General features: G+C 41.4%; 2 protein-coding genes across 3 annotated transcripts in view; one reads left to right on the forward strand and one right to left on the reverse strand.

Annotated features, from left to right (window-relative positions):
• Positions 1-4,952, reverse strand: part of INVS (inversin) — a 97,017-nt gene extending 92,065 nt beyond the window's left edge. For both annotated transcript variants that reach the window (XM_063130844.1, XM_063130835.1), the window contains exon 1: positions 4,829-4,952. The gene's annotated coding sequence lies outside the window, so the exon portion shown is untranslated. The remainder of the gene's footprint in view (positions 1-4,828) is intronic.
• Positions 4,953-5,167: 215 nt separating this feature from the next.
• Positions 5,168-25,554, forward strand: part of ERP44 (endoplasmic reticulum protein 44) — a 38,732-nt gene continuing 18,345 nt past the window's right edge. Inside the window, exons 1-4 of the mRNA XM_063130876.1 lie at positions 5,168-5,386; positions 18,230-18,302; positions 20,220-20,259; positions 20,771-20,886. Coding sequence (XP_062986946.1) covers positions 5,333-5,386; positions 18,230-18,302; positions 20,220-20,259; positions 20,771-20,886 — 283 coding nt within the window. The 5' untranslated portion in view covers positions 5,168-5,332. The remainder of the gene's footprint in view (positions 5,387-18,229; positions 18,303-20,219; positions 20,260-20,770; positions 20,887-25,554) is intronic.

The raw sequence follows: 25,554 nt of genomic DNA on the forward strand, positions 1-25,554 counted from the left end.
GTAATCTGTAGAAGGTGAGAGTAAGTGGCAAAGTGAGGTTTGCCCCTTCCTGGCAGCGGGCAGTGTGGGTAGGGCACTTAGAGAGCAAGTTATCAGTGAGCATCCAAAAGCAACTTTAAGGTAAGAGGGGGTTCCTTGGGCTTGCAACCTGGAAGCCTCCTTTGGAACCTGAATGAGTCTTGGGACTAGGGGGCAGGGACAGCTAGTCGGCTACGTCAAGACTCAGGATTTGATTAAGTTTGCTCTTATTAGGTAACTTTAGCAAGATCCCACATAGCTTTCAACCCATAGGTTATTTCTGATTGTGGATACAAACACATATCCATATTCTCTGAATGTTATAGATTCTAGTTATCAGTCCTTAGGTTGTAATCCTATGCAGTTAAAACTATTAAAGCAAGAGAAGTAGCAGCAGCCTTTCCCTCCCCCCACATCTTGGCATCTACTGTCCACTGAGATGCTGCACACATGTGCCCCAGTCCAGCTAAATTTAGTTGTGACTATATGTCAAGATGGAATTTCTGTGAATAACAACTAACTTATTTCCTATTTACCTGGACTGGGATTTTAGAAGCTAGCTCTTTGTATTTGTGGGAAAGCAGTGGAGAAGTGACAGCATTGGGGAAGGAATGGATGGGGGAAACTATAGTTGCTGCAACTCCACTTAATCAGAAGTTTTAATATCTGTGGCAAATATCTGGGATGTAACCCCTTGGCATTGCCTCTCTGTGCCCCCCTCTCTGTACAAATCCTTGACTGTTGCGATGTGAGCATATCAGCTCTGTTAGTCAAGATCCTTTGCCTTTATCAGCAGCTAAATATACAGAAATTGATCAGGTGAAGCTTTCCTTGGCATTGAGATAAGTGATAAATTTCATCAGCAGAATGTCTATGGCCGTAGCTAGACCTAAGGTTTATCCCAGGATCATCTCGGTTTTGTCCCTGCCTGAGCCCTGGATGCCCTGTGTGGCACTTAGATGAACAGTTTTGACCCCAGGACAATCCTGAGATAAACCTTAGGTCTAGCTACAGCCTGTGTCTTATGCTGTGAAATACACAGGAGCAGGGCCAGGACCTTCACCCCCCACCCCGCCCCCCAAAGTGGCAGCAAGATGAAATACAACAGCTTCAGATACTCAGTCATATATATTTTCCTCCATAGGTATAAATGCAATGACTTGTTAAACTTGTCAGATGCAAGAGAAGGATTTTGCTAACAAATCGTAGTCCAAGTCACTTTTTCTTGGGGAACTCTTTCAGCTGAGTCCTATCCATTTTTATTCAGAAGTATGTAGCAGTAATTTTAACAGGATTTACAAGTAAGTAGAACTGCATTCCTAAGTGGAATGTGTGATTACGCTGCCTTGTTCCAAGACTGGCACAATACGTCTGCCCGAGGAGAAAGTTGTCATTTATCTTGTTATATTTCGGTCTGTGCAGGGAAAGGATCCATTTTGATTCCTCAACTTTGGTACCAAAGTGCTGGCCCAGGGGATTTCAACCTTTAAAAACCAAAAGCAAAAATATGCTTGGGAACCAGACAATCTTTTCCTTGCCTTCCACCCAGATAGACATACACTCAATAATGTGCTTCTTCTCTTAATGTGGGAGAACTCTCTTTGAAGATGCTTCAAGGAAGTTCACAATGTACAAAATTTTCTGGGGAGGAGATTGAGGTTTGGGGGGCATCCTTAGAACTGAGATGGGGAAATGCCACTGTACTGTACAAAGGAGTGTGATGTGTCATGGCAGATCTGTCCAACTCAAGAACAAGCAGTAATATTCCCACTTACTCTGGCACCACTCCATGAGGCTGGGAGTCTCATGTGAGTACTAGACTTGGTTGATAGAGACATGTATTAAACTCTCTGCCAAGCCTTGGAACTCAGCGGGCAGGTCTGGTCCAAGATATTTTGATGTTCAAGGCAGTTGTGCCCTCTACATTCTTAATAATAAATTGAGCAGCTTGGAATTTGACACCCAAAGTCCAAGCCTGAGGCAGTCATCTCACTTTACTACATGGTGGGCCAGCCCTGTTTTGCTGTGTAGCGTTGAGAAAGTCAGTCTCTCCGACAACTTAGCCTACCTCACAGGATTGTTGTGAGGATAAAGTGGGATAACTCTATGTACACCACCATAAATGTCTACATGGGTGATCAACTAACATATTGGCTGAAAACGGTATGGCGTAATGGATTGGAGGAAGAGTGCAGTTTATAACCCCACATGACTATAAAGATAATTGTGTAAATTTAGGCAGTTGCTGGATCTTAGCCTGATATACTTCACAGGGTTGTGGGGGGGGGGGGGAAAGGGGGGGAAATAAGTTGTAACACTGAACTGCTCTTTAGTGTCTATTCCTTTAAAAGCTGCAAGCATTCTTGACCAGGATGGAATACCATGTTTTCCCAGGGCTTCCAAATCTTCAAAATTCTGTCAGAGATAACCAAATCTACACTTTTCTAGCCCCATTCCTAACCCAAAAAGTGACAGGAAGGTTTTCTCTAGCACAGATCCTAATCCCCAAAAGGCCAGAAGAGGGTTTTCTCTAGGCTGTGCATGTTCCTGGATTGGCTAAACCTAGAACACTTAGACCCCTGCTTAACCACCATAAAAATGAACTAAGATCCCTGTATATATATATTTGTCACCTTAAGACTGTGACAAAGGTGCTGTGTGTGTGAAACTACCCAGGTGAACCCTGTGTTGGTTATATTTTATCTCTAAGTGTTTAGCATGGATTAGCAATCTTTTAAAGGTTTGTTTTTATTCTCAAGTACTTATCTGTTTTCCCTTTCTGTCTCTCATTATATTCTTTTAATAAATATATTCAAATTTGCACCCACACTTTGAGTGTGAATTTCTGACAAACCCAAGACACGCATCTCTTCCCACCTGACTAGACCATTTGAGTCACATTACCAGACTTTAGGCCACAGGGAAGTAAAAGGAAAAGGACAGGCTGAAGTTTGGTCAGCTAGGGCTTCCACACACAGTCTTCGGGGCGCCCTGAAAGCGCTTCAGGGCGCCCCGAAACTCCTAGTGTAGCTACCTGGTCAGAAGAGACGGAGGAAGAGGCGGCGGCAAAAAGTTCACAGGGCTCGGCGGCTTCCTTGCCGCCGAGCCCAACTCCCCACCGGCCTCCTGCTGCCAGCGAAAGAGCCACCCGGGTTGGAGAGCTCAGCGGAAGAAGGCGGGCTCTTCCGCCGAGCTCTCCAACCCAGGTGGCTCTTTCGCCAGCAGCAGGAGGAGGCCGGCGGGGAGTTGGGCTCGGCGGCAAGGAAGCCGCGGAGCCCTGGGAACTTTTCACCACCGCCGCCGCTTCCTCCGTCTCTTCTGACCAGGTAGCTACACTAGGAGTTTCGGGGCGCCCTGAAGCGCTTTCGGGGCACCCCGAAGACTGTGTGTGGAAGCCCTCCTGGAGACTGGGGGTTTGGTTGGCAGATCTCTTTACTTCTGAGGGCCAAAACAGACATTACTTTCAACCTGTCTAGCAGCTGTGTCTTTTGTTCATTTTTACCCTAGAGTGGAGGAGGCCTGATCCAGATCTTTAAAGCCCTGGGGTCCCAACCTGAATCGGGCCTCCTCAATTTAGAGTAAGAATCAGCAAAAGACATGTTTATTTATTTATTGTTTATTAAAACATTTATATCCTGCCCTATATCCCAAGGATATCAGGACGGCGTTCAGATAAGATCATACATATAAAATAGAATAAATATACAATTCTAAAACAAATTAAACCATTAATATGTTAAAACCAATGTGAAATTTTAAAACAGTAAAATCCAATTAAAACAAGACAATGTGCAGGGTGGTGGATTTAGCCATCAAAGACTCTGTTAAAAAGCCATGTCTTAACCTGGCGCCAAAATGAAGCCAGTGCCGGCGCCAGTCGGGCCTCCAGGGGGGAGGGCATTCCTGACGAGATTCGTAAAATTAAACTCTCTATGTGATTTTAAGGCAGCTTTGAAGACTAGCCTTTTCTGGCAGACCTACCCAGACAATGTAAAATCAAGAGTTTTTTAAAGATGTGTTGATTCCTGTACTAATCATAGAATCATAGAATAGCAGAGCTGGAAGGGGCCTACAAGGCCATTGAGTCCAACCCCTTGCTCAATGCAGGAATCCACCCTAAAGCATCCCTGACAGATGGTTGTCCAGCTGCCTCTTGAAGGCCTTTAGTGTGGGAGAGTCCACAACCTCCCTAGGTAACTGATTCCATTGTCGTACTGCTCTAACAGTCAGGAAGTTTTTCCTGATGTCCAGCTGGAATTTGTTCAGCTGGAATTTGTTCCCCGCCTCGATCCAAAGGAAGAGACGGTTAAGAAATAATATTAATAATAATATTTTTTATTATTATTCCACAGCCGGGGTGCCACAACAGAGAAAGCCCTCTCCCATGTCCCACCATAGTGTATATTTCGTGCGGGTCGGGCACGGAGAAGGGCTCCTCCAACAGATCTCAGCTGCTAGGCACAGTTTTAAAGTAACTTCTGGGCCTGAGTAAAGGCACATTCCATGGGGAAAAGCACGCCGGCTCCTGACACAAGCCGGTTAAGCAGCTGTAAAGCAAAGAGGACACGTTGCCAACAGGTCTACTATAAAGGGTTGGCTCTGGACAAAGCATTGTTTATGCACTTTATGCATATACGCTGCCAAGAGATTCTTGGAAAGCATCCTGAAGCCTCTAGAGAAGGAAGTTAACATTCAGCTATTGAGCCCTGACTTTATCGCCCTCAGTAATGACAGTTCCTAAAGTGGCACGAATAACGTCAGGAGAAACTGCACGCAGCTTCGGCTTTCGCTCGCCTGCTCTGTTACTTACCGCGACCGCCTTCTCCGCCCCTCACAGAAATAAAGTTGACCCCAAGGGAGCCCTGCCCTCGTCGGGGGCTTCAGACAGCCTCAGGCGGCACCTTCCCGCCGCCGCCGCCGCCCCCACTCTCCATTCCTAGTGCATGACGGGAAACTCAGCCAGACGCCCGACTCCTCCATCCTCCTCCTCCTTCCTTGCCTACGTTTCCCAGAGAGCCCCAGCCAAAAGGGGGCCTTTTGCAAAGCCCCGTTTTCTCCTCAGAAGGGAACTACATTTCCCGGCACCCCTTGCCGGCGCTCTTAGAACCCGGAAGTGTGCGTGTATAGGTTTGCTCCGAGGGGGCGGGCGGTGCGGGTGTAACTGAGGTCGGTCTCCTCCTTTTTCTGCTGTCGGTAGAATTTGCCTCCTGCCGTGCAATTTCTTCTGAGGCCCGGGTGGGGGGGAGAGGAGATTAGTACTTCATCGCCCGCCCCCTCTCCCTCCTGCGGCACCTCCACACCACCGGCCTCGACCATGAGAGTCGCCGCCATCTTCCCCGAGGCCGGCTACCGCCTCCTCCTCGTTCTGGTGAGTTGAGGGGAGTTATGGTCTGTCTGAGGGGGGCACGAAGAAAAACAGGTCGGCGTCTTTTTTTTCCCCGTGTGGCGAAAGGGAATCGACGGTGTCACATCTGCCGCTTTGCCCCCCATCTCTATCCCCACCCCACCCCGTACGAGAAAGCCGGTACCGCTAGAACCAGGTCGGGTGTGGTGGCCGCCGTGCTGGTGTGGCTCCATCTGATAGGCTGCGAGGTTCTCGGACCCGGAATCCGTAGCCCTTGACTGGGCGGGGTCCGCCTGGGCCCCGACCAGCAGTTGGGGGCCGACGAAGAGGCCCCTGTTTGGGACCCCCTCCTCTATTCTCCCCACCCGCCGCCGCTTCTCTCCATCCTGCTGCCTCAGTAGAAGTGTGAAAGGGAAGCGCCGGTGCTTTTGCTAGTGCGGTATTATTTACCAGTGCTGTATTATTTTAAAGGTGTGTGTCTTGTCTTCGTCACTGCTGTTTAGTTCTGCAGCACCTTATTTAAAAATAAATAAGTTCATAAATAAAATAAGTTCACCTTTAAGGTTTTTCTTAAAGCTGTTTGACTTCTTTTGAGTTGAGATGTGATTAAGCCACCTTGGTTTATGTGGTGTTAGGTACATAAAAATACTATCATATCGAGTTTTTTTTTCTAGCCCTGGAGCTCAGGACCAATTTCACATCTGGGGAAAGAGATGGCCACCCAGTGTGGGATTTGACTTAACAACTTTTCAAGAGTGTGGCCAAAATAATGATCATGTGTACTCTGGAGAAGATGAGTTCTGCATGTAATATGAGGTTGAATAAATCTACACCTTAAATCCATGAATTACTATCAAGGAAGAATTTCAGCTCTTTGAATTACTTAAAATGGTTGATTTTAAAAAAAAATCTGCCTGCAGACTTGATTGATAGTAAATGTTTCCTGTTTTGTGTGTGTTTAAGATTGATCACTTGTGACTCTTCATCTAGGAGGTAATACTGTTCTGGTATTTCGTTACTTCATTTTGAAAGATACAAAAGTTGCAGGGTAGGGTATGGGGAACAGCTGCAGAGAGGGGCTTAGTTACATTAGAAAAAGCAAATTAGTCTAGCACATTGATCTTGCAGAGTTTAGCTTGCATAGGAACATAGGAAGCTGCCTTCTCTTGAATCAGACCATTGGTCTATCTAGCCCAGTATTGTTGACGCTGTGGCAGTGACTGCAGGATTTCAGGCAGGAGTATTTCCAGCCTTACCTGGAGATACCAGGGATTGAACCTGGGACCTCTGCATACAAAGCATGTGCTCTACCACTGACCTATGGTCCCTCCCCTTTTCAAAGAAAGCCTGCAATATCCACGGTCATGTTCAACCTTTACAACTAGTCTTTATCTGATCTTCTGTACCTGTGTCTTTAAGACCAAATGAAATTAAGCCACGAGCAAACAGAATTCTATTGTGGTTTCTTTCAGTTAAAGTAAATAAAAATCCTCTCTTTAAGAAACCATGTAGAGCTGGAATACTTGAACATGTATACTTTCTCTTAATCGGGCGGGTGGCTTGTCCAAGGTAACTTCTCTCATTGGGTACATATAGAGCTGTCTTAAACTATGAAAACTGCATTCTTTCAAAGAGATTCTTAAAGCTGCTCTGCTCTAAAACATATATAGAATTGTCTCATTGACTCAGTTCGCATGTCACATTATGCCATCGTTGGTTGACCATGGGTAGTTGCAGGGTGGCTTAGTGTGATGTCTGAACCTGATGCAGCTTTTCTGTCATGGGTTATTTTTTGCAAACAAGCCACCCTGAGAACCCATGTCTTCTAGTAGGGGTGTTTAAGGTGGCTTGTTCTCAGGGTGGCTTAGTGTGATGTCTCTACCCAGAAGAGTCACTTAGCATGGGTTGAGAGAACCGGCTGGCAAGATGGGTGAAAAACCCTGCCGGCCACTCCTTGTAACCTCACTAGTGCCGGTTGCATCCGCTGTCCTCTATTGCTGTCCATGTCCATCCCTTCACTGACACTACATTGACACTTTGCAATATCCCTATCGCATTTGCATCTCTTTAAAAAGATCTGCCCTTAAAAATTGCACAAATACATTTGTTTTTGTTTTTTAATTATTGTTTTTCATCAGTCCTGTGCAAGTGCACACATTTGCAGGACTGCAACAAGGCATATTTTCCTATTTTATTTATATGCTTCAGTGATTGTTAAATTTGTAAAGTAGAAATAAACTCCACGTACACCTGTAGTAATTACACCTGCTGCAAAAGCTTTCATCTACTTCAGTCACCATTTCGGATTTTGTTGTCAAAACAAGAGGAGGGATCTGACAGCTGGCATTTCAACTATTTATGAAAGGGAATTTGACAAGTGGCATTTCTTGATGTGCAGAAGGCATATCAACATGCTTGGGTACTGTACTAGCTGTTGTCATACTGGAACAAAGTAAGTAAACTGCGCCCCTCTGAATCTGCGCACTTGCGAACGACAAAAGCGAACCCATTTGTGCAAAAAAAAAAATCCCACATGATGCTGATTTCACAAATTGGAAAGAAGGAGCAGAAAAAAAGGGTTGTCAATGTTAACATTGTTCAGAAAGGGGATAACAATTGGATTGGGAGGGGGGGTTTCTTGCTGTAGGGAATATGAGGCTCCAATACTTTGTGCTTTGCAACATGTAGATTTCACAGCTATCAGGATTCCAAGAAACAGAGAGGCTATGCCACACAGCCAGCTGAGATACATGAAGGGAGCAGGACTGAGGGGAAAAGAAGCCATGCCAAGCTGCTGCATGTCTGATGGTCTTTCAAGAGTAATATGGGTGTTCAGGGAACAACTAAACTATGGTGGTTTATTCTTAGGGTGCCTTAGTATGACATGCGAACTCACCCATTGACTTAAATTATACTTCCATGCAAGTGTGCTTCTGATCACAACCTATGGCTGCAAAAACATAAAGGGTATTAGAATGTGTACAGCAGATTAGTATGATTAGAGAATCTTGTAAAAATTAGTGGTGCCATTTATGCCTTTCCCACTTACTAAAACTAAGTGGTCTAATTTTGTACTTTCTCAGAAATGAGTAACATTTATTAAATGCAGAGCAGTACTTAAGGTGCACGTTGAATTGGAAGGCTGGGGTTTGAATTCCTTAAGTTAGGCTCTGGCTCAAAATGGAGTTTGCCCACTGCTGCTAGCCAGCCCCCCTCTGCCCCAGCAAAAAAGCCCCATACCTTTGTGAAGCAGGAAAGTATAAAAACAAATGCTTCTAGAGAGAGGAGAAACTGGTATGGGGGGATATGGTTCACGCATTTGGCTTGCTTTTGTGTTCCTGTCAAATTAGCAATGCTTGGTGGGGCGGGAGGACCCAAATGGGTCAAGGCAAGGGAAGTGGAGGTGATAGTTGTTTTTAACATACTACTTACTGTGTTCAGAGCTTTATCTTTTGTAGGAAAATGAAATTTCTGTAGCTGTAGACTAAAAGATTTGTAATGAATCCTCTTAACAAACGCCTGATTACCCTAAGGCTCTACCTATGCTCAAAAGTGTGTAGTACTCCCCCCCCCCCCGAGCATAAAAGACACTTGCGGAAACGAAGGGAAATGTTAAACATTTACTACAGGAAACAAAAATTAGCCAAGAGAAGACAGTGTAGGAATAAACTGCACTTACCAGTTTATCATAGTGGAAGAAGGCCAAGTGGGGTTTTTCAACTTTCATTTTTTAGCAATATGGTTTATAGCACTTACATTGGACTATGCATTACTTGTAATAGAGACCAAGGTATGGTGGGACTATGTTACCTTTTGATAATGATTACCTAATGCAATTTTGGAAATATCCACAAATTATTACTGCACAAACATACACAATTATTAGACATTTGTTGACTAAAAGGATGTGAAACCATCTTTGCTGCCTGGTTGTCTAGAGGGGATACTTATTTCTCAGGAGCAACCAAGCAAGTGGCTATTCACAAGCAAATACTGGAAAAACTAGCATTTAAATATTGGGGTGAGGCTTCTATGAGGCAAAACTGTGGTTTTTTAAATATTTTCTGTGGAGTTCTACCATATTGCCAGGACCTGATTTAGTTGTACTGTTAAAGATAAAATACTGGATTTTATGGTCCCTAGCTCTGATTTAAGATGGCAGTTCTGTATTTGTTATATCAATGTATGGATTATGTTTCAGATGGCTACAATTGGAAAAATTAATTTAGGAAAGGTTTTTGAAGGGATGGGTGGGGAGAAATGCTGTAAGGGCAGAGAGAAAAACCAAATGTGAGCATATGGACAAAGCAAAACGTATAGCATCAACAAAGCTGTCATGTGTGGATGATCATAAATCCCTGGTGCTAGCATCAAATGCTCGGCGCTATTTCTAATATTTCAGAGGTGGGGGGAAAGTATAAGTATTCATTAACTGTGTTTGATGTGTGAGTGTTGATAACTACAAGAGCTACACTTGAGGCAGAAGTAACAAAGTAGATCTGACACGAACAATACCTTTAAGCTTCGGTAGAAATACCAAAGTCAAATTCTTAGTATTTGGAGCAGCATGGGCACATGTTGCTCTGTATCAATAGATATGCTTGCACTTACGTGGCTAAATTTCAGTTTTTAAAGGAACTGTGTATTTCAGTAGTTATCCGCTTCAATAAATAAAAAGAGCAATTATAGATACAATTTATAGATACGTGAACCTACCTGTACAATCTACTCATGCACTACGTTCAACATCTAAGGTCCTTCTCCGGGGGCTTACTCCGAGGGAAGCTCAGAGGATGGCAGCAAGGGAGAGGGCCTTTTCTGTGGTGGCCCCCCAATTTGGAATGATCTCCCCAATGAGGCCTGCCTGGCGCCAACATTGATATCTTTTCAGCCCCAGGTTAAAACTTTTCTCTTTCCCCAGGCACTTAGCAATACATGATGAGCTTTACTGGTCCTAGATTTGTTTTTAAAGCTGTTAATAGTTGTTTTAAATGTATGTTTCTGTGTAGTATGTTTTTGTAGTTTTAAATCTTGTATATTGTTTTAAAGCGTTTTAATCTTATGTAAACTGTCCAGAGAGCTTCGGCTATGGGGCAGTATACAAATGTAATAAATAATAATAATACAGAGATCAAAGAAATAGGATTTCACTGGATATTTGTGGTTCATTTATTGTGGCCAGTTCTCTCCCCTCCCCCGCAATCTTAAGTATGCAGAAAGCATGAATTTCTGAAAACTACCATAAGTTTTCATACTATTCAGTTTTCCTATAATCTACAAATATAGCCAATCCAGGTCAAAAATGGACTATTAAATATTAATTGTAAGAAGTAGTCCATTTCCCCTAACCAAATTTGACTGTTGTCTTTAAGATATGCTTATATAAACTGTCCCTTGATAGTTTTGCTGTCTATTGTCTGTGTTTTAAATGCTGAAGCTTTTGACGAGAGGTACTAAATGAGCATTTATGATGATAATGATGATGTTTATATCCTGCCTTTTCCCCAGTACTGGGACTCAGGGTGGTTTACAAGTTTAAAACATGTACAAGTAAAACATATAAATATACATTTACAAAAGATAAAATAGAATTAAACCTGCAGTAAAATTAAAAACGTTAATTTTTTAAAAAACAGCAACAGATTAAAAGGGGGGAATGCAATATATTGACACAAGTCCAGAGTACTTCCAAAAGCCTTCTGGACCAAAAATGTTTTTGCCTGCTTCCGAAAGTGTAGCACAGAGGGAGCCAGCCTAGCCTCCCTGGGAAGGGAGTTCCAGCGCCTTGGAGTAGCCACTGAGAAGGCTCTCTCCCATGTACCTATTAAGCGTGCCTGGGATGTTGGTGGGACTGAGAGAAAGGCCTCCCCAGAAGATGTCAGAGCATGGGCAGGCTCATATGGGAGAATGCAATCTTTCAGATAACCTGGACCCGAGCCATATAGGGCTTTATAGGTCATAACCAGCATTTTGAATTGTGCCTGGAAACAGACCAGTGAAGCTGTTTTAACAGGGGAGTTATATGCTCCCTGTAACCATCTGGCTGCAGCTCTTTGAACCAGCTGAAGTTTCCAAACACTTGTCAAAGGCAGCCCCACGTAAAGTGCATTACTGTAATCCATATAGGATGTAACTAAGGCATGTGTTACCGTGGCCAAGTCTGACAATTTCTTACACTTGGGTTAATACCAAAACATTGGTGTTGCTTCAGATACAATGAAATCAGGACCTAAATTCTGGAATCTCTAGTAAATTTTAGATTAATGCCAAAATTAATGGTCTAGGTACCAGTTTAGTGTGGCATCCGAAAATTCACCTGCCTAGTAGCAGACAAATCCCTTCCTTAGATTTAGACTTCCTCCAAATTGCATTTATACTGTAGTTTAGAGAATTATTATTATTATTATTATTTATTTATATAGCACCATCAATGTACATGGTGCTGTACAGAGTAAAACAGTAAATAGCAAGGCCCTGCCGCATAGGCTTACAATCTAATAAAATCATAGTAAAACAATAAAGAGGGGAAGAGAATGCCAACAGGCACAGGGTAGGGTAAGCAGGCACAGGGTAGGGTAAAACTAACAGTATAAAGTCCGCACAACATCAAGTTTTAAAAGCTTTAGGAAAAAGAAAAGTTTTTAGTTGAGCTTTAAAAGCTGCGATTGAACTTGTAGTTCTCAAATGTTCTGGAAGAGCGTTCCAGGCGTAAGGAGCAGCAGAAGAAAATGGACGAAGCCGAGCAAGGGAAGTAGAGGCCCTTGGTCAGGCGAGAAACATGGCATCAGAGGAGCGAAGAGCACGAGCGGGGCAATAGTGTGAGATGAGAGAGGAGAGATAGGAAGGAGCTAGACCGTGAAAAGCTTTGAAGGTTAACAGGAGAAGCTTATATTGGATTCTGAAGCGAATTGGAAGCCAATGAAGAGATTTCAGAAGCGGAGTAACATGGTCAGAGCGGCGAGCCAAGAAGATGATCTTTGCGGCAGAGTGGTGAACAGAAACCAACGGACTGATGTGAGAAGAAGGAAGGCCAGAGAGAAGAAGGTTGCAGTAGTCCAACCGTGAAATAGGAGGAGTTCCTCCTGCTGTTACAGTATTGAAATTAATAGAAGGACCCAGTCTTTGTCCCAAACTTACTTTGCCAAAGAACTTGGGGGGCTGGTGGTGACAACATATAATATTGGCTAGTAAGTTAAGTTGGTAGTTGTGGGCCCATATGTGTAACATTGATCTGAATGAGCCTGCTTAAATCATAGCCATTATAGTGGCCTATAGATTGCCTTTCTTCCTGGGTGTTGATCCAAGCCTGTAGTGTTAATGCCCTTCTCTTAGACAAAGTAGTATTTAAGATTACATAAGAAATGCTTCACCACCTTCCACAGTTAAGGAAACGGCTATATATTGCTTCATTGTCCCTCTGCAAAAGAGGGTGCTAAAAGGCAACTGTTCCAAACCACAATGGCAAACAGTTAGGAGATGTAACTTGAACCTGTTATGGCCCATTACTTTGGGATTTTTCTGTTGATAGGTCTGAGTGTTGCAAACTGGAGCACCCACATAAGGTCCATGGGAACCCTAAACACTGTAGGCAATTATCAATAGATGCAAGTTCTTTTTGGTAGAGTAAAAAGCTGTGTATCTAGAGGCCCATCTCTCAGCACCACTGCTTACAAAGGTATGTTTTGTGGTGATGTGAGAGAGGGTCTTCTCAGCTGTTCTCAGGCCAAGGAATTCCTTGTTGAAGAATGCTAGGTTGGCTCCCTTTTGGCTGACATTTTTATTGAAGTTAGCTTTTGGCATGTAAACTGGCCTGTTGGGTTGGGTGCTCTTTGTTCTGCTATTGTCCTTTTTAACTCTGTTTTTAGTGTATTTTTTGTTTTAATCAAGTTTTTATTGCTATGATTGGTAGCTGCCTTAAGCTCCTTTTTCTTTGGTTGAAAGGTGGAATAAAAATAAACTGTATCTAGGATGATTTGCTTGCAGACATTTTCATGTCAGTCGAGTGATTTTAGCTTGCTTATAATGATGTTCTATCACTTTGTTTTAGAAATATATTCACCATGTGCCCAACTTGAAGCTTGCCATTTAGGCTTTTAGCTTGCAACTCTTTGTGGTAATGTCTCCACAAACACTATACCAGGCAGGTATGCTTGAGCAATCATGCTGTTTCACAGAGTTCTTCCTGACAGAAAACTGTGTAGATGAACTTTTGGGCACTTAACCTCCTATGTCCCATTTTATCACAATACTTGCAAAATGGGCTTTACAACAAATCTTGTGCGTGATATGAGAGCTTGTATATTGCACACTGATGCATCACATCCACTCTCAGATCTCAGTCCGTTCTGCCCAGCTGACTCAGTGTTGGGCATGTAGATCTGATTTTGTTCTAACCAGAGCAATGTCCCCAAGTGCTTTACTTTCACCCTACAGGAATGAATGACAGTCATACTTATTAGGGAGGAAGTGGTACTCACAGATACCAGATGGTCAAAGGTTAATAGCCCTTGATAATAGAGGCTGTTCCTATATTCATAGCTTCATTCTGGGTTCTCTGTACTCTAGCAAGGGCAATAAACTGAAACTTTAGGAACTGGTTTTTATTTATATATTTTTAAAATTATGGTTATGTAAAATACATAAATTGTTCCTATTTCATAGGGCTATACTGAAACAATCCTTCTAGGAGTTCTGTCAATATCTGAACTTTGCTTTGAGGCCCAGGTATATTTTTGGTGCTAGGGAAATAATTTTCGATGGGGAACTTCTCCATCCTTGCATTCATAAAAAATCCTTCTTTCTTTTGCTGAACGTATTATCACATAGGGCAAGATCTAAGTGCATGTCATCCTAAACTACCCTAGCGGTTTCTTGGAAGTTAAAACATGGTCTTCATAAATGGATTTTCAGAGCTCTTGCGACAGCTAAAAGACTTATATTATCAAGTTGGAAGGACAAATGTTCACCTCCCATAATGCAATGGAGTGAGGACTTAACAATGCTATCAACATTTGAACAGATGTTGTATAAGAATGACTTGCGAGAAGATAGATACATGGATATATGGTCTACTTTTCTTGAAAACTGTGCATAATTCTTTCCCTTTCTTTTAAATGAATGGTATACCTGATGGAAAAATGATGATATTCCTATATATGTATTTTTTTTCTTTTTCACAATTTCTTTTTTGTTCTTTTTTGTTAATATTCATAAAAAAGACGGTGGAAAGTGCCGTTTTGGGGGTTCTGTAACTATTCCAGTATGTTCTGTCAAAAGTGCTATTGTATGATAATTGTATAATGGAGGCAAGGCATGGTGAGGCGGCTGTAGTATGCAGTAGAGTGGCACTTTTCCCCAGGATGGCAGATTTGCGTATTCAAATGTGGGTTGTGCTGAAAAGCTGTAAAGTGTGAGGGAGTAATTTTCCAGTGGAGGGTGCTGAATCATTCCTTTGTACGCCACTTCCCCCAAACCATTCCCCCAGTCACTTTTTTCCTACCAGGTCTTGAGTCCTTGTCAATCACCAGTTCCTTGGTGTATGTACATAATCTCTTCTATCAGTTTATATGCTTTTTAGGGGGTGGTTCAGACAATACTGAAACCTAGAACCTAAACCTAGAACTTCCACTATACATAGGAGGAAAAGATCAGGAGCAAGACTTATCAGGAGCAAGGCTTTGTTGCTGAGATAATTGTAGGAAACCAGGATGGTTTTGATCATCACTAAGTTTCTTAAGTTAAATAAAGATAGGGTAAATATGGGCTGTTCAGCTGGTGGTATTTTTTGCTTCTTACTTTTTCCAAATCATGAGTGTGGGGAGAGGTTGACAAAAAACCAGTAGGACTACCCACAGTATACTTTTATGCCCATATATGCCCATCACGATGATTGGGGGTTGTGGTCTATTAGCAAAATTTAACACTATATTAAGGTGAGGAAATGATACAGGGTAGATCCTTCTAAGAAATTCTTGTCTTAATTACAAGACGTTCTTTTGCCCCCTCTCCTTTCTTTTCTTTCTTGGGTTAAAGATTTGTTGTAGCACAGAATATTATAGAGACAAGAATAAGAATGTTTGCATTGACATATGTTCTTCTGGTCTGAAAAGTGGTTTCCGGTAAAAGAAGGGGTTTGAAAAATGGGGAAAGGTGGGCAAGGAAAGGCGGTGTTAGTACTTGAAAAGTTATAAAAGCAATAAGCAGTTAAAAAAAGAATGAATGATATGGCTGCTTTTGGAATATTGCCTTTACTATAACTTCTCACTTTTTCTCTGGTGATTAAATGTAGTAATCGTTTTACATTAAATTATTAACTCAATGTTTAATGCTATGTTCTCTTGTTTGTAGAATAGTGTTAAAATTCTGGAAATCATAGGACATATGATTTAACACATGAAAAAGGTTTTCCTATTTAAAGGTTTAGTTAATTCATGTGGGACTTCATGCTAAATGAGTAAAAGAAAAGTGGTTTGTTTTACAAAGGTAATTATGACAGTATGTGGTGCACAGGGCAAGCAGTGCAGGGTTCTTTCTTACTAATGATCTATTAATTAGTGAAGGCAGCTCAGCAAGTATGTGGGCGCCTCAGGGATTACCTCTGACTGACATTTAAAGCTGATTTCATTTTAAAACTGTATAATTGCTGTCTGGAATTCTTTACTGCATTAAAGATTCACATTTATATGTTAGCAGTGTTTTATTAAACCATACCCATCCATATAATCATTGCTGTTCTACATTCAAGATTCACTTAATTCTGAGAGAGCTAAAGAATGCTCTAATGCTCTATAGACAAATCAGTTTGTTCTCAAACCTGGTAGAAATTTAGAAATTTTGGTGTGGTATATCTCGAGTGCTGTATCAATGCTAAGTATGAATGTTAGTGAAACTGGTTTTTTAGAACTGGTTGTCTAATCTTAAATTAAGATGTTGCTGTCCTGCAATACCTTTGTACTTTGGGGCTCTCCTTTCACCCCATGCAAATGTATTACTCTTTAGCTATTTTAGAATAGCTAAGGCCTCATAATCTGCAGCATCTGCTTTAGCAATGCATTAACAGTATGTGAGGAAAGGTTATCTCCATATTGCATCAAATATCATAAATGTAGTAACAAGAAATTCAGTTTTCAAGTAGTTTGTTTTGCTTTTTTCTGCCATATGCTACCAGTATTCAGCTTGCAAAAGCAAAGTTTACAGCTGGCCAGAAAGTTCAAACCGTGTTTTTTGCTTGTAGGATTAATGCCAAGGGATCTTATTCCATGTAATAGAATAAGAAGTCTTGGTTTGTGAGGTTCTAAAAATTAACAGGGGTGAACATTAACAACAGAGAAGAGGTGGAGTAATAAGATTCAGTACTTGGCTTCTTTGTTTTCCTGAAAATGCAGAGGGGCTTTGGTGCTCAATAAAGACAACCAGAGCAGAGATTTGGGTGACAGGCTGATATTTGCAGTCATAAAGTTGCATGTTGACTTGGCATGAATTAAGCAACACCAGAAGAATGTGTTGTGCTTTACCATATAAAGAAAGAACTTAGTACTCGATGTGTTAGCATTAGAATGCCATCTATGTCCAGTATCATGGAGGGTAAGTCTATCAATAGCAACTAGTCATGATGGCTATGTATTACCTCCAATATGAGAGGCAGTATGCCCCTAAATACCATTTCATGGGGAACACAAGCTGGAGGGGCTATTGAGTTCATGTCCTGTTTGTAAGCATCACATAGGAATCTGTTTGGCCACTGTGGGAACAGAATGCTGAATGAGATGGGCATTCAGACTGATCCAGTGGAGCTGTTCTTACGTTCGGTATCTGTCAAGCAGTGAGGAAAGTGGGGTTTTGAAGCAGACCAATGAAGTTATTTAAGAAAGCCCCAAGGTCTGTTCAAAAACTTTCCCTAAGGTACATGAGACATGAATCATGTTACTTTTGCTGTCTTATAAAGAGAATGTGGCTCCAGCAGAAAAGCTTGTATTGTAGAGGCCAACTGTGCTTTTAATGAGATTCAGTACCAAGCATTGTTGATACTGTAGAGGGGATAGCCGTACCAAGTCCTTCTCACTTTGAAATGCACTTATTGTTTTACACTTCAGGAACTGAATTAAGTTGTCATGGTGCGGTCTTGGTTGAAATTCTTGCCCTGCTTCCGTTAATCCTAACCAAACTTGCTACCAATGAAAAACGCTTAACTATTACCTTTGCACTTGCATTAATTGAAATTTTTGGTGTCAGTTGAGGTTTCTTTCCTCTTCTTAAAACTCTACTGATTTCTGGTTGTCTGTTGCACATCTTATACTGCCATTGCTCATGTACTTTGCAAGCTTCATTGCTATAGTCAGTGAAGCTTGGAGTTTCGTCCTGTTTCTGTTGACATGCTCAGTTGATAAAGAAAAGAAACTTGACACTCTCACTTTTTAAGAATTCATGGTTCTTGTGGGGAGAAATAGAAATCTGTTCCCTGGATTAGAACATACGTTCTGAATAGCGATGCCTCAAAGTTTACACTGTTCCCTGTCTTGAGCCCCCTTCTTGCATTGGAGGAGCAATGTGGACATCTGCAAGTGGGTAGGTTTTTAGGTGAGCTTTGCACAATTGGGGTTTCAGCTTGTGAGGAAGCCTAGATGTAAAGGCTTTCCTGCTACAGACATCCATACTCAAGGCATGGATGTCGAGGGGGCAAAGCCAGTGGTGTGTGGATCTCCCTTCCCAAACGCACATAACACGTGATGGAAGCTTTGGTCATGGCAGAGTGTGTGTGTGTGTGTGTGTGTGTGTGTGTGTGAGAGAGAGAGAGAGAGAGAGAGAGAGAGAGAGAGAGAGAGAGAGAATTATTATTGAATAGGCTTTATAACGTCTGTACTTTTGCAGGTGTCCTGGCTCTTTAATCCAACGAGAAGTGAAATAACAAGTCTTGACAGTGGAAATATAGATGATATTTTAAGTAAGTATGCAAATCTTTGTTCTGTATGTGTTAACACATAAACTTGATTTCCTCAAGCAATTTATTATGAATTCATTTTGGGGATAGGCTTTGAGTCAGCATTCAAACATTCAGAATCTAAAGTACTGTAATAGTATTGAATTGATTTAAGAATGTTTTTTATGTTCCATTCTTTGACAGTTATAGCTGCAATCATGAGCGTACTTACTCATGCAGCACCTAAAGGCTGCTAATGCCATAATGTTAAATGAAGCTTTAGACAAGACAGGTAAAAATGGTTAAAAATTGCTTTTGCATTTGGAACTCCAGAGTTGCTAGAGAAGATGATGGAAGCTTCCATGATGCAAATTCAAAAGTAAAAGCATCTGCCTTTTACCGTACATACATTCAAATGTAATACCTTTAAAAGATAAACAATGGGCTTTTGACTTAGTTCAAAGCTTTTGTAAGAGCATGTTCATTCTGCTTACTATATTAGCTTTCTGTTTGGGCTGAAGATGCTGATACATACAGATCACTGAACAGTGTTTTGATCACAGAATAGGAAGAATATATCAGTTTTATGAGGAGTATGAGAATTAATTATGCATCACATTCAAAGTGTTTCACATGCATGTTCTTAATAATATTAACCTTATAGGTTTGGGTTAATATTAAATCTATATTGAGGATGGCAGGGTGCTGAGTGGCATTGGATTTAAATCAGGGGTGGGTTACCCAGCCTTCCACATGTCAAACTAAATTTCCATAGTCTCTGACCATTGTCCATGTGGTCTGGGGCTGATGTAACTTGGAATCCAACAACATCTGGAGGGCCATAAGTTCTCCAACCTTGCTTTAAGCAAGCCACTTAAATGAGTTTGCAGATGAGGTGAGGTTTGAACTAAGGAGTTCTGGATCATAGTGAAAGGTGCTGAAAAGCAGAATCTTATAAGAATATGATAGTGTAAGCATTGCTACTCAAGATTTTCCAGACCATTTCCGATCATTATTGTTTTAAACTGCAGCTTGAGCAGTGTAATGCAGAAAAATTTGAATGTTCGAAAAAATTCAAAGCTCACACTTTAATAGTCAAACATTGTGTTTCCACACCCTGGGGAGGAGCCTGAGGTGGTCAGGGAACTACAACTCTCATGTAGCTCTCATGTAGAGGGAGAAAAATACCAAGGCGGGGACAGAGGGAAGACCTTGGGCTTTGTGAGTTGAGCTCACTCTGAGCGTCATATTGGCAGCAAGGATGTTGGTGGAGGTGGTGGCAGATGTTCTGAGGCAGAAGAGGAGGAGGAAAAGAAGCAGCTCTAGGAAAAGCCAGGTTTTAAAATGTGGGGGAAGATGGAAGGAGGTGGACTTGAGGCCTATGGGGAAGAAGTGAATGTCATTCAGTGGTGATAGGGGTGAGGAAATGAGAGCTAAAAGACCTCCATTGCATTGAAGCAACCTCCGACAGCTTCAAGGAATAGTATCTTTAACCTTCAGACTACTAGCACCTCTGATTGGGGCAAGTTGGGCGGCCTCATTAGAAATGCTGTTACACTGGTCATATGCCAAGTTTTGAATGTGTTTACAGCATTCACCCTTCCCTGAATGGGGCTTGAACTGGCCAATGAAAAGTACTGCTGAGTGCCTGTTCAGCTTAGATCAATGCACACTAAAAAAAAACCCAGGCCCAGTGGCATTTTATGGTACTAGTAAGGAAAGGGTTTTTTTTACAGTGGATAAAATGGTAGAGAAGTTAGCCTGGTAATTCAGGTTCTGTAAGTAAAACTAGATAAAACTTTGCATGAGGTAAAATCTCGGTAACACTCCTGCCCTTCCTGGAGCTGTAATGACAAGATACTGGTTTTCTTTCCTGGTTAGGCCTTGGCTTTGTGCTGTCTCAACACTTAGAAACAAAATGTTTTTCTTTCTTTCCTTCAGACAATGCAGATGTTGCTTTAGTAAATTTTTATGCTGATTGGTAAGTATTTCTGCACTTTTTCACACACTTTTACCAATGTAAAAGGAAGGGCCATTAATTTATTTTTTTTTAAAACCCTCTTACTATTGTAAAATACTCAAACATTAGATGTAGTACTTGCCAAATTAAGTATAATTGCACACATCATTTTGCGAATACTGATAATGAACTCCTCCCAATGTATAATTTATTGGTGCTGAACTATAGGCATGTTCAGGTAATAATTCACTTCTCAGGATTTGATCCCCTCAGATCTAGAGACTATTTTGTTCTCTTTTTCTCTCCTCACTGTGGAAACGAGTGGTTTTACCATATAGGGCTAAAGAGATACTACGTTCAGACAAACATTGTATCTCCCCAGTTCATTCAATACTCTTCACAGAGAGGTGTAATGGGTAATACTGTAGAATTACTGTTCTAATTAATGTTGCATCCCAATGAGTTCTAACTCCTTCAGACTTCAAGAATTTAATCTTAAATAATTGGCCCTTGTTTGGTGTCCTTTCAACAGGTGTCGCTTTAGTCAAATGCTACATCCTATCTTTGAGGAAGCTTCCAATGTCATTAAGGAGGACTTTCCTGACAAGAATCAGGTCGTCTTTGCCAGGGTAGACTGTGATCAGCATGGTGAGTAATCCATCTTTTATATAACTGTTACCATTTTAAATGTCTGGTTGAGTAAAGTAAGTGTCAAAGTATCTTTAAAGCAAGTGCAAGTTTTTATAGGATATTATAACTTGACAAAGGAAAGTGATACTGGCAAAATTAGAAATCTCTTAAAAAGTGAGAGAGTTCTTCAGTTTGGAAAATCTTCCTATTGAGTATTGGTCTTCAAAGGTTGGCTATGAGTTACATTACTCATCTCAGTTTTCTCCAAGTTTGGAATTACATTCCCCTGCAAGAGAATTTAAAAAAATACTTTGGCAAGGTACATTGAGTGGGTGGGACATTTTTTATTCCCTTCCCTAAACTAAAATTAAAGAGAAGTACAGAAATCTATTTCCCTCTACAGTGCAGGGACATGTGTCAAACGTGCATCAGTACAGATCAATAATTCCTAAAGAATGCTGTAAACATTTTAAGGGTACCCATCCAGAGAGGTGCCTGCTTGCTCTGTGTTGAATGATTCAGTACCCCAATCATGCTTTCAGCTGAAATGAAGATAAAATCTTAAGATTGTGCAGGAATTTATTTAATTCTAACTTCCTTATTGGGGGCAGTGATTCTGCTCTATTTCTGCATCAGGTGAGATTGGATCATTCAGGCTTTACATACTTAATTTGGGAATACACTCCATTGAATTCAGGGTGACTTCTCAATAAATATGTATAGGATTACGCTGTCAGTTGCATCCAGCATAAGACATGCAGCAAAATGATTTACCTTGAGGGTAGGCATACCCAGAACAGTGACTTGTGCAGAAATGCAGTGTCTGTGCTCCTTTGAGTGATGGGTAGTTCTTTCTTGTGCATATTAAAAGCAAATATTCTGTATACAGGAGGCGTTGGGCAGTATCCAATGCTGCCACTCTGCTTGTACTCTTGATGTAGAGCTAGCGTTAGCAACCAGAAAACCCATTGTGCCAGCTTAAGCTATTGGCATTGCACTAAAGGTCACTTATGCTAGCTCTACATCAGTTGCATTAATGGAGTGTCCAGGAGTGCTTTAAAGTGAAGCGCTGGCCTCCAGTTGCCTGGCATCTTTATTTCCCAGCAAATCTCTGGATCCCATGTTGACTCAGAGACATTCTTAAGAAGTAAAGATGGACAGCTGGAGGGCCAGCACTGCACTTGGAAGTGCTTAAGTCTGCTTGGAAAAAAGGAAAGGAAACAACAGAACTCGGTAAGGTGAGATGCTTGGGAATGGCAGCAGGAAACCAGGGGAGAGCTGGGGTGACCCAATATAGAAGAGAGGGAGACAGAGAGTAATGGGAGGTGTTAAGAGAGGCCTGTAGAGCAGTCTAATGGGGTGGAGCTTGAAATGGGTCTCTTCGTGTTTCAGGTGTGTGTGAAATTTTGAGGGGTTGATCCTGATGCCTGAGAAGCCTCTCCAGAGGGTCAGGGGCGGTGATGGTCCTGAACAATGAGGGATGAGGGGCAAGAGAATTGTGGGGAGAAGAGGGGACAGGAAATGCGCCTTCTGTGAACATCCTTATATTATATGGGGGGATCCAAACCTATAGGTGTTATTTTTAACATGCTTCCCCCACCACAAATGAAAGACTAAAAAGGGGGGGGGGGAATCTACCCTGCGTGCAGTACATGTATTGACACTCCCTACGCATCATAATGGTGAAATGTCACTAGTTTTGACCACATTTTTGCAAATGTTCCCTGTGTCCAATTATGCCAACAATAGGATTGGTTGACATAGCCCAAGTGTAGAATATGGAGCCATAGGATGAGCTGTTAGTTAAATTGATTTAAAATAATTTAGCTTGTGTCGCTCTTTGCATTGATCATCACATATTGCAAATATTTTAAACCACAGATGTTCTCAAATGGTCGGTGTGTGTTATTTAATGTTGAGCCTCTTTACTTTGTGTTTTGGTTTTCTGAGTGTGGTCTATAATTGGGCTTCAGTGCTGCTTATTTGGGGACAGGCGGCATTTGCAATGCAAATATCCTCTTTGCTTGTGAAACTGCAATCTCTGCAGGGAGCAGAAGTAACTGCTTTCTCACTTCTGACTGCATTTGGAGTGGTCAGCCTAGCCTAGCTACCTTCTGTTTGATGCACTGTTGCTCAGGCATGCTGTGGGCCCTAGCAACTCCTACCAGTCTTTGAGGCCCAGCAAATTAAAAAGAATTATTGATGACCTGCACAATGTTTGATGCCTAATGACAAAATGTCGTTTTGCCTGCCTTCACAACCAACATAAAGCTGTTTTGTTGGAATATGTGAAGTCCTGATGTGATAAAGTTTTTACTGCTTATCTATTTTGTTCTGCTTTTTAAAAGAACTTTTAAAAAGGTAATGTAAGAACTTGGGCTTTGAAGCTGTGGTTGGTTGATTGATGGTTCCAGTTTTAATTGGTGAGTCTGGCTAAGAATTAAGCATACATTACTTACTGGTTAATATGAGAAGTGTCTTTGAAATAATGGGTGGAAAAGAAAATATTAAAGATGGTCTTTCCTTTGACGAGTCGGTTCAGAAGTAAATAAGTCAAGAGCAGGCCACAGAATCATGTGCTTCCCTAAGCTAATGGGATCTGGTTGCTGATAGACATTTTATGTATTGTTTTATTTATCAGTCCTAGCTCACATAGCCAATGCTGGAAGTTATCATCCAAAACATCTAGAGGGCACCAGGTTGGGAAAGCTGATCTATCATCATCATCATCATCAATATTTATATACTGCTCAATTATCTAACACAGATTCCAGAGTGGTGAACATGGGTATAAACAATAAAAGAAGATTTAAGAGCAAATTTGTTCAGTTTAAAAACAATTGAACCAGAGAAACAGTGGCTGGTCAGTTAAGGAAGGCTTCTCAAAACAGAATTGTTTTAAGGAGGTGCCAGAAGCAGCTTAGTGTTGATGCCTGCCTGACCTCCAGGGGCAGAGAGTTCCACAGAGAAGGGTCCACTCCACTGAAGGTTCTTCTCCTAGTGGATTCCATTCGGGCCACAGGTCCATGTGGAGTCACCAGGAGCATGCCCTCCAATGACCTCAGTGATCGGGCATGATGCCAGTCCACCATAAAAAAATGAATTTACCTGCCAGCCCTCCCACAACTTCTCAATTCCTGAAGCAGACATCTCCTCTTAATCTTATCTGTAATTAAGAACATAGGAAGAGCCATCTAGTTCAACAGCACCCTCCCACCAACGTTCCACAGCACATGAGGTCTTTTCTGAGAACAAACACATATAGGTATTTAGAACATTCTTTTCCTGAGAAAAAGAGGCAGGGTGGGGATTTCTTCAGAACTGTCTTCTGTTCACAAAGTGGGATCTTTGGCTCTAAACCCTGTTAATTTCATATCTTCGTTCTCTTACTATACGGAATAACAAATTGTATGTTGATATTCAGTTGTATTTTGTATTTTTCTTTCAGGTCTCTCTAACTTTTCTTGACTTTCACTATCTCTTATTGGCTCTGTTCAGAAGACACCTTAAACCATCGCTTTAATCATGGTGAATAAAGCAAAAGCCTCATTCACCGTGGTTAAAGACATAGTTTAAGGTGTCTTCTGAACACAGCCTGGCTTTCTGGCTTAACCACCATGGTTAAAGCCATGGTTTAAGGTGTCTTCTGAATGGGCCCAAAGGCTTTTGCCATGTTCCTAGGAGAAGATGGTTTATATTAGTTCTAAAACATGGTTTAGTTTGTTCTTAAACTGGCTTAGGTTTATAGTGTGGCTATACTTTTGTTTTCTTTGCTATGTTTCATTCAACCTGTTTGATTCATATCTGTGTGGGATGGATAATGGCGTAATCACACGAGGTATTTTCTGAGAACAACCACATATACAAATTGCCTAAGGGAAGGTTTAAAGAAAATTTAAGATGATTGAAATTAGGAATCATTATCAACCATTTAAAATGTAGGTGATTAACAGGTAATTAAGCCAATTTGGTTATGGTGATAGTGACATTAGACTTGCCAAGTTTCTTAACTAGGATTTGAAGTCAGCTTAACTTTTCTCACAGAGTATCTTTACTGAGGTTTACTTACACTTTATTTTTGAATTTTAACAATTTTATTATTTTCTACAGAAAGCAAAGGGAAAAGGCGAGATTTTTTTTTTACATAACATCACAAACTTAACTGTCATGGATTAAGAGGAGAGGTCCTCTTATGGATCAGTAACTGGTTAAAGAACAGAAAGCAGAGAGTAGGAATAAAAGATACATTCTCCCAATGGAGGGAAGTGAATAGTGGGGTCCCATAGTGATCTATATTGGGACCAGTTCTTTTCAACTTATTCATAAATGATCTGGAATTAGGAGTGAGCAGTGAAGTGGCCAAGTTTGCCAGTGACACCAAATTATTTAAGTTGGTTAAAACAAAAAGGGATTGTGAGGAGCTTCAAAAGGATTTCTCCAAGCTGGGAGAGTGGGCATCTAAATAGCAGATGTAGTTCAATGTAAGCAAGTGTAAAGTGATGCATGTTGGGACAAAAATTCTCAATTTTAAGTACAATTTGATGGGATCTGAGCTGGCTGTGACCAAACAAGAAAGAGATCTTGGGGTTGTGGTAGACAGCTCAATGAAAATGTCAATCCAGTGTGTGGCCACTGTAAGGAAGGCAAACTCCATGTTAGGCATTATTAGAAAAGAAATCGAGAATA

This window comes from Elgaria multicarinata, chromosome 1 (assembly GCF_023053635.1).
Source record: "Elgaria multicarinata webbii isolate HBS135686 ecotype San Diego chromosome 1, rElgMul1.1.pri, whole genome shotgun sequence".
NCBI lineage: Eukaryota > Metazoa > Chordata > Lepidosauria > Squamata > Anguidae > Elgaria > Elgaria multicarinata.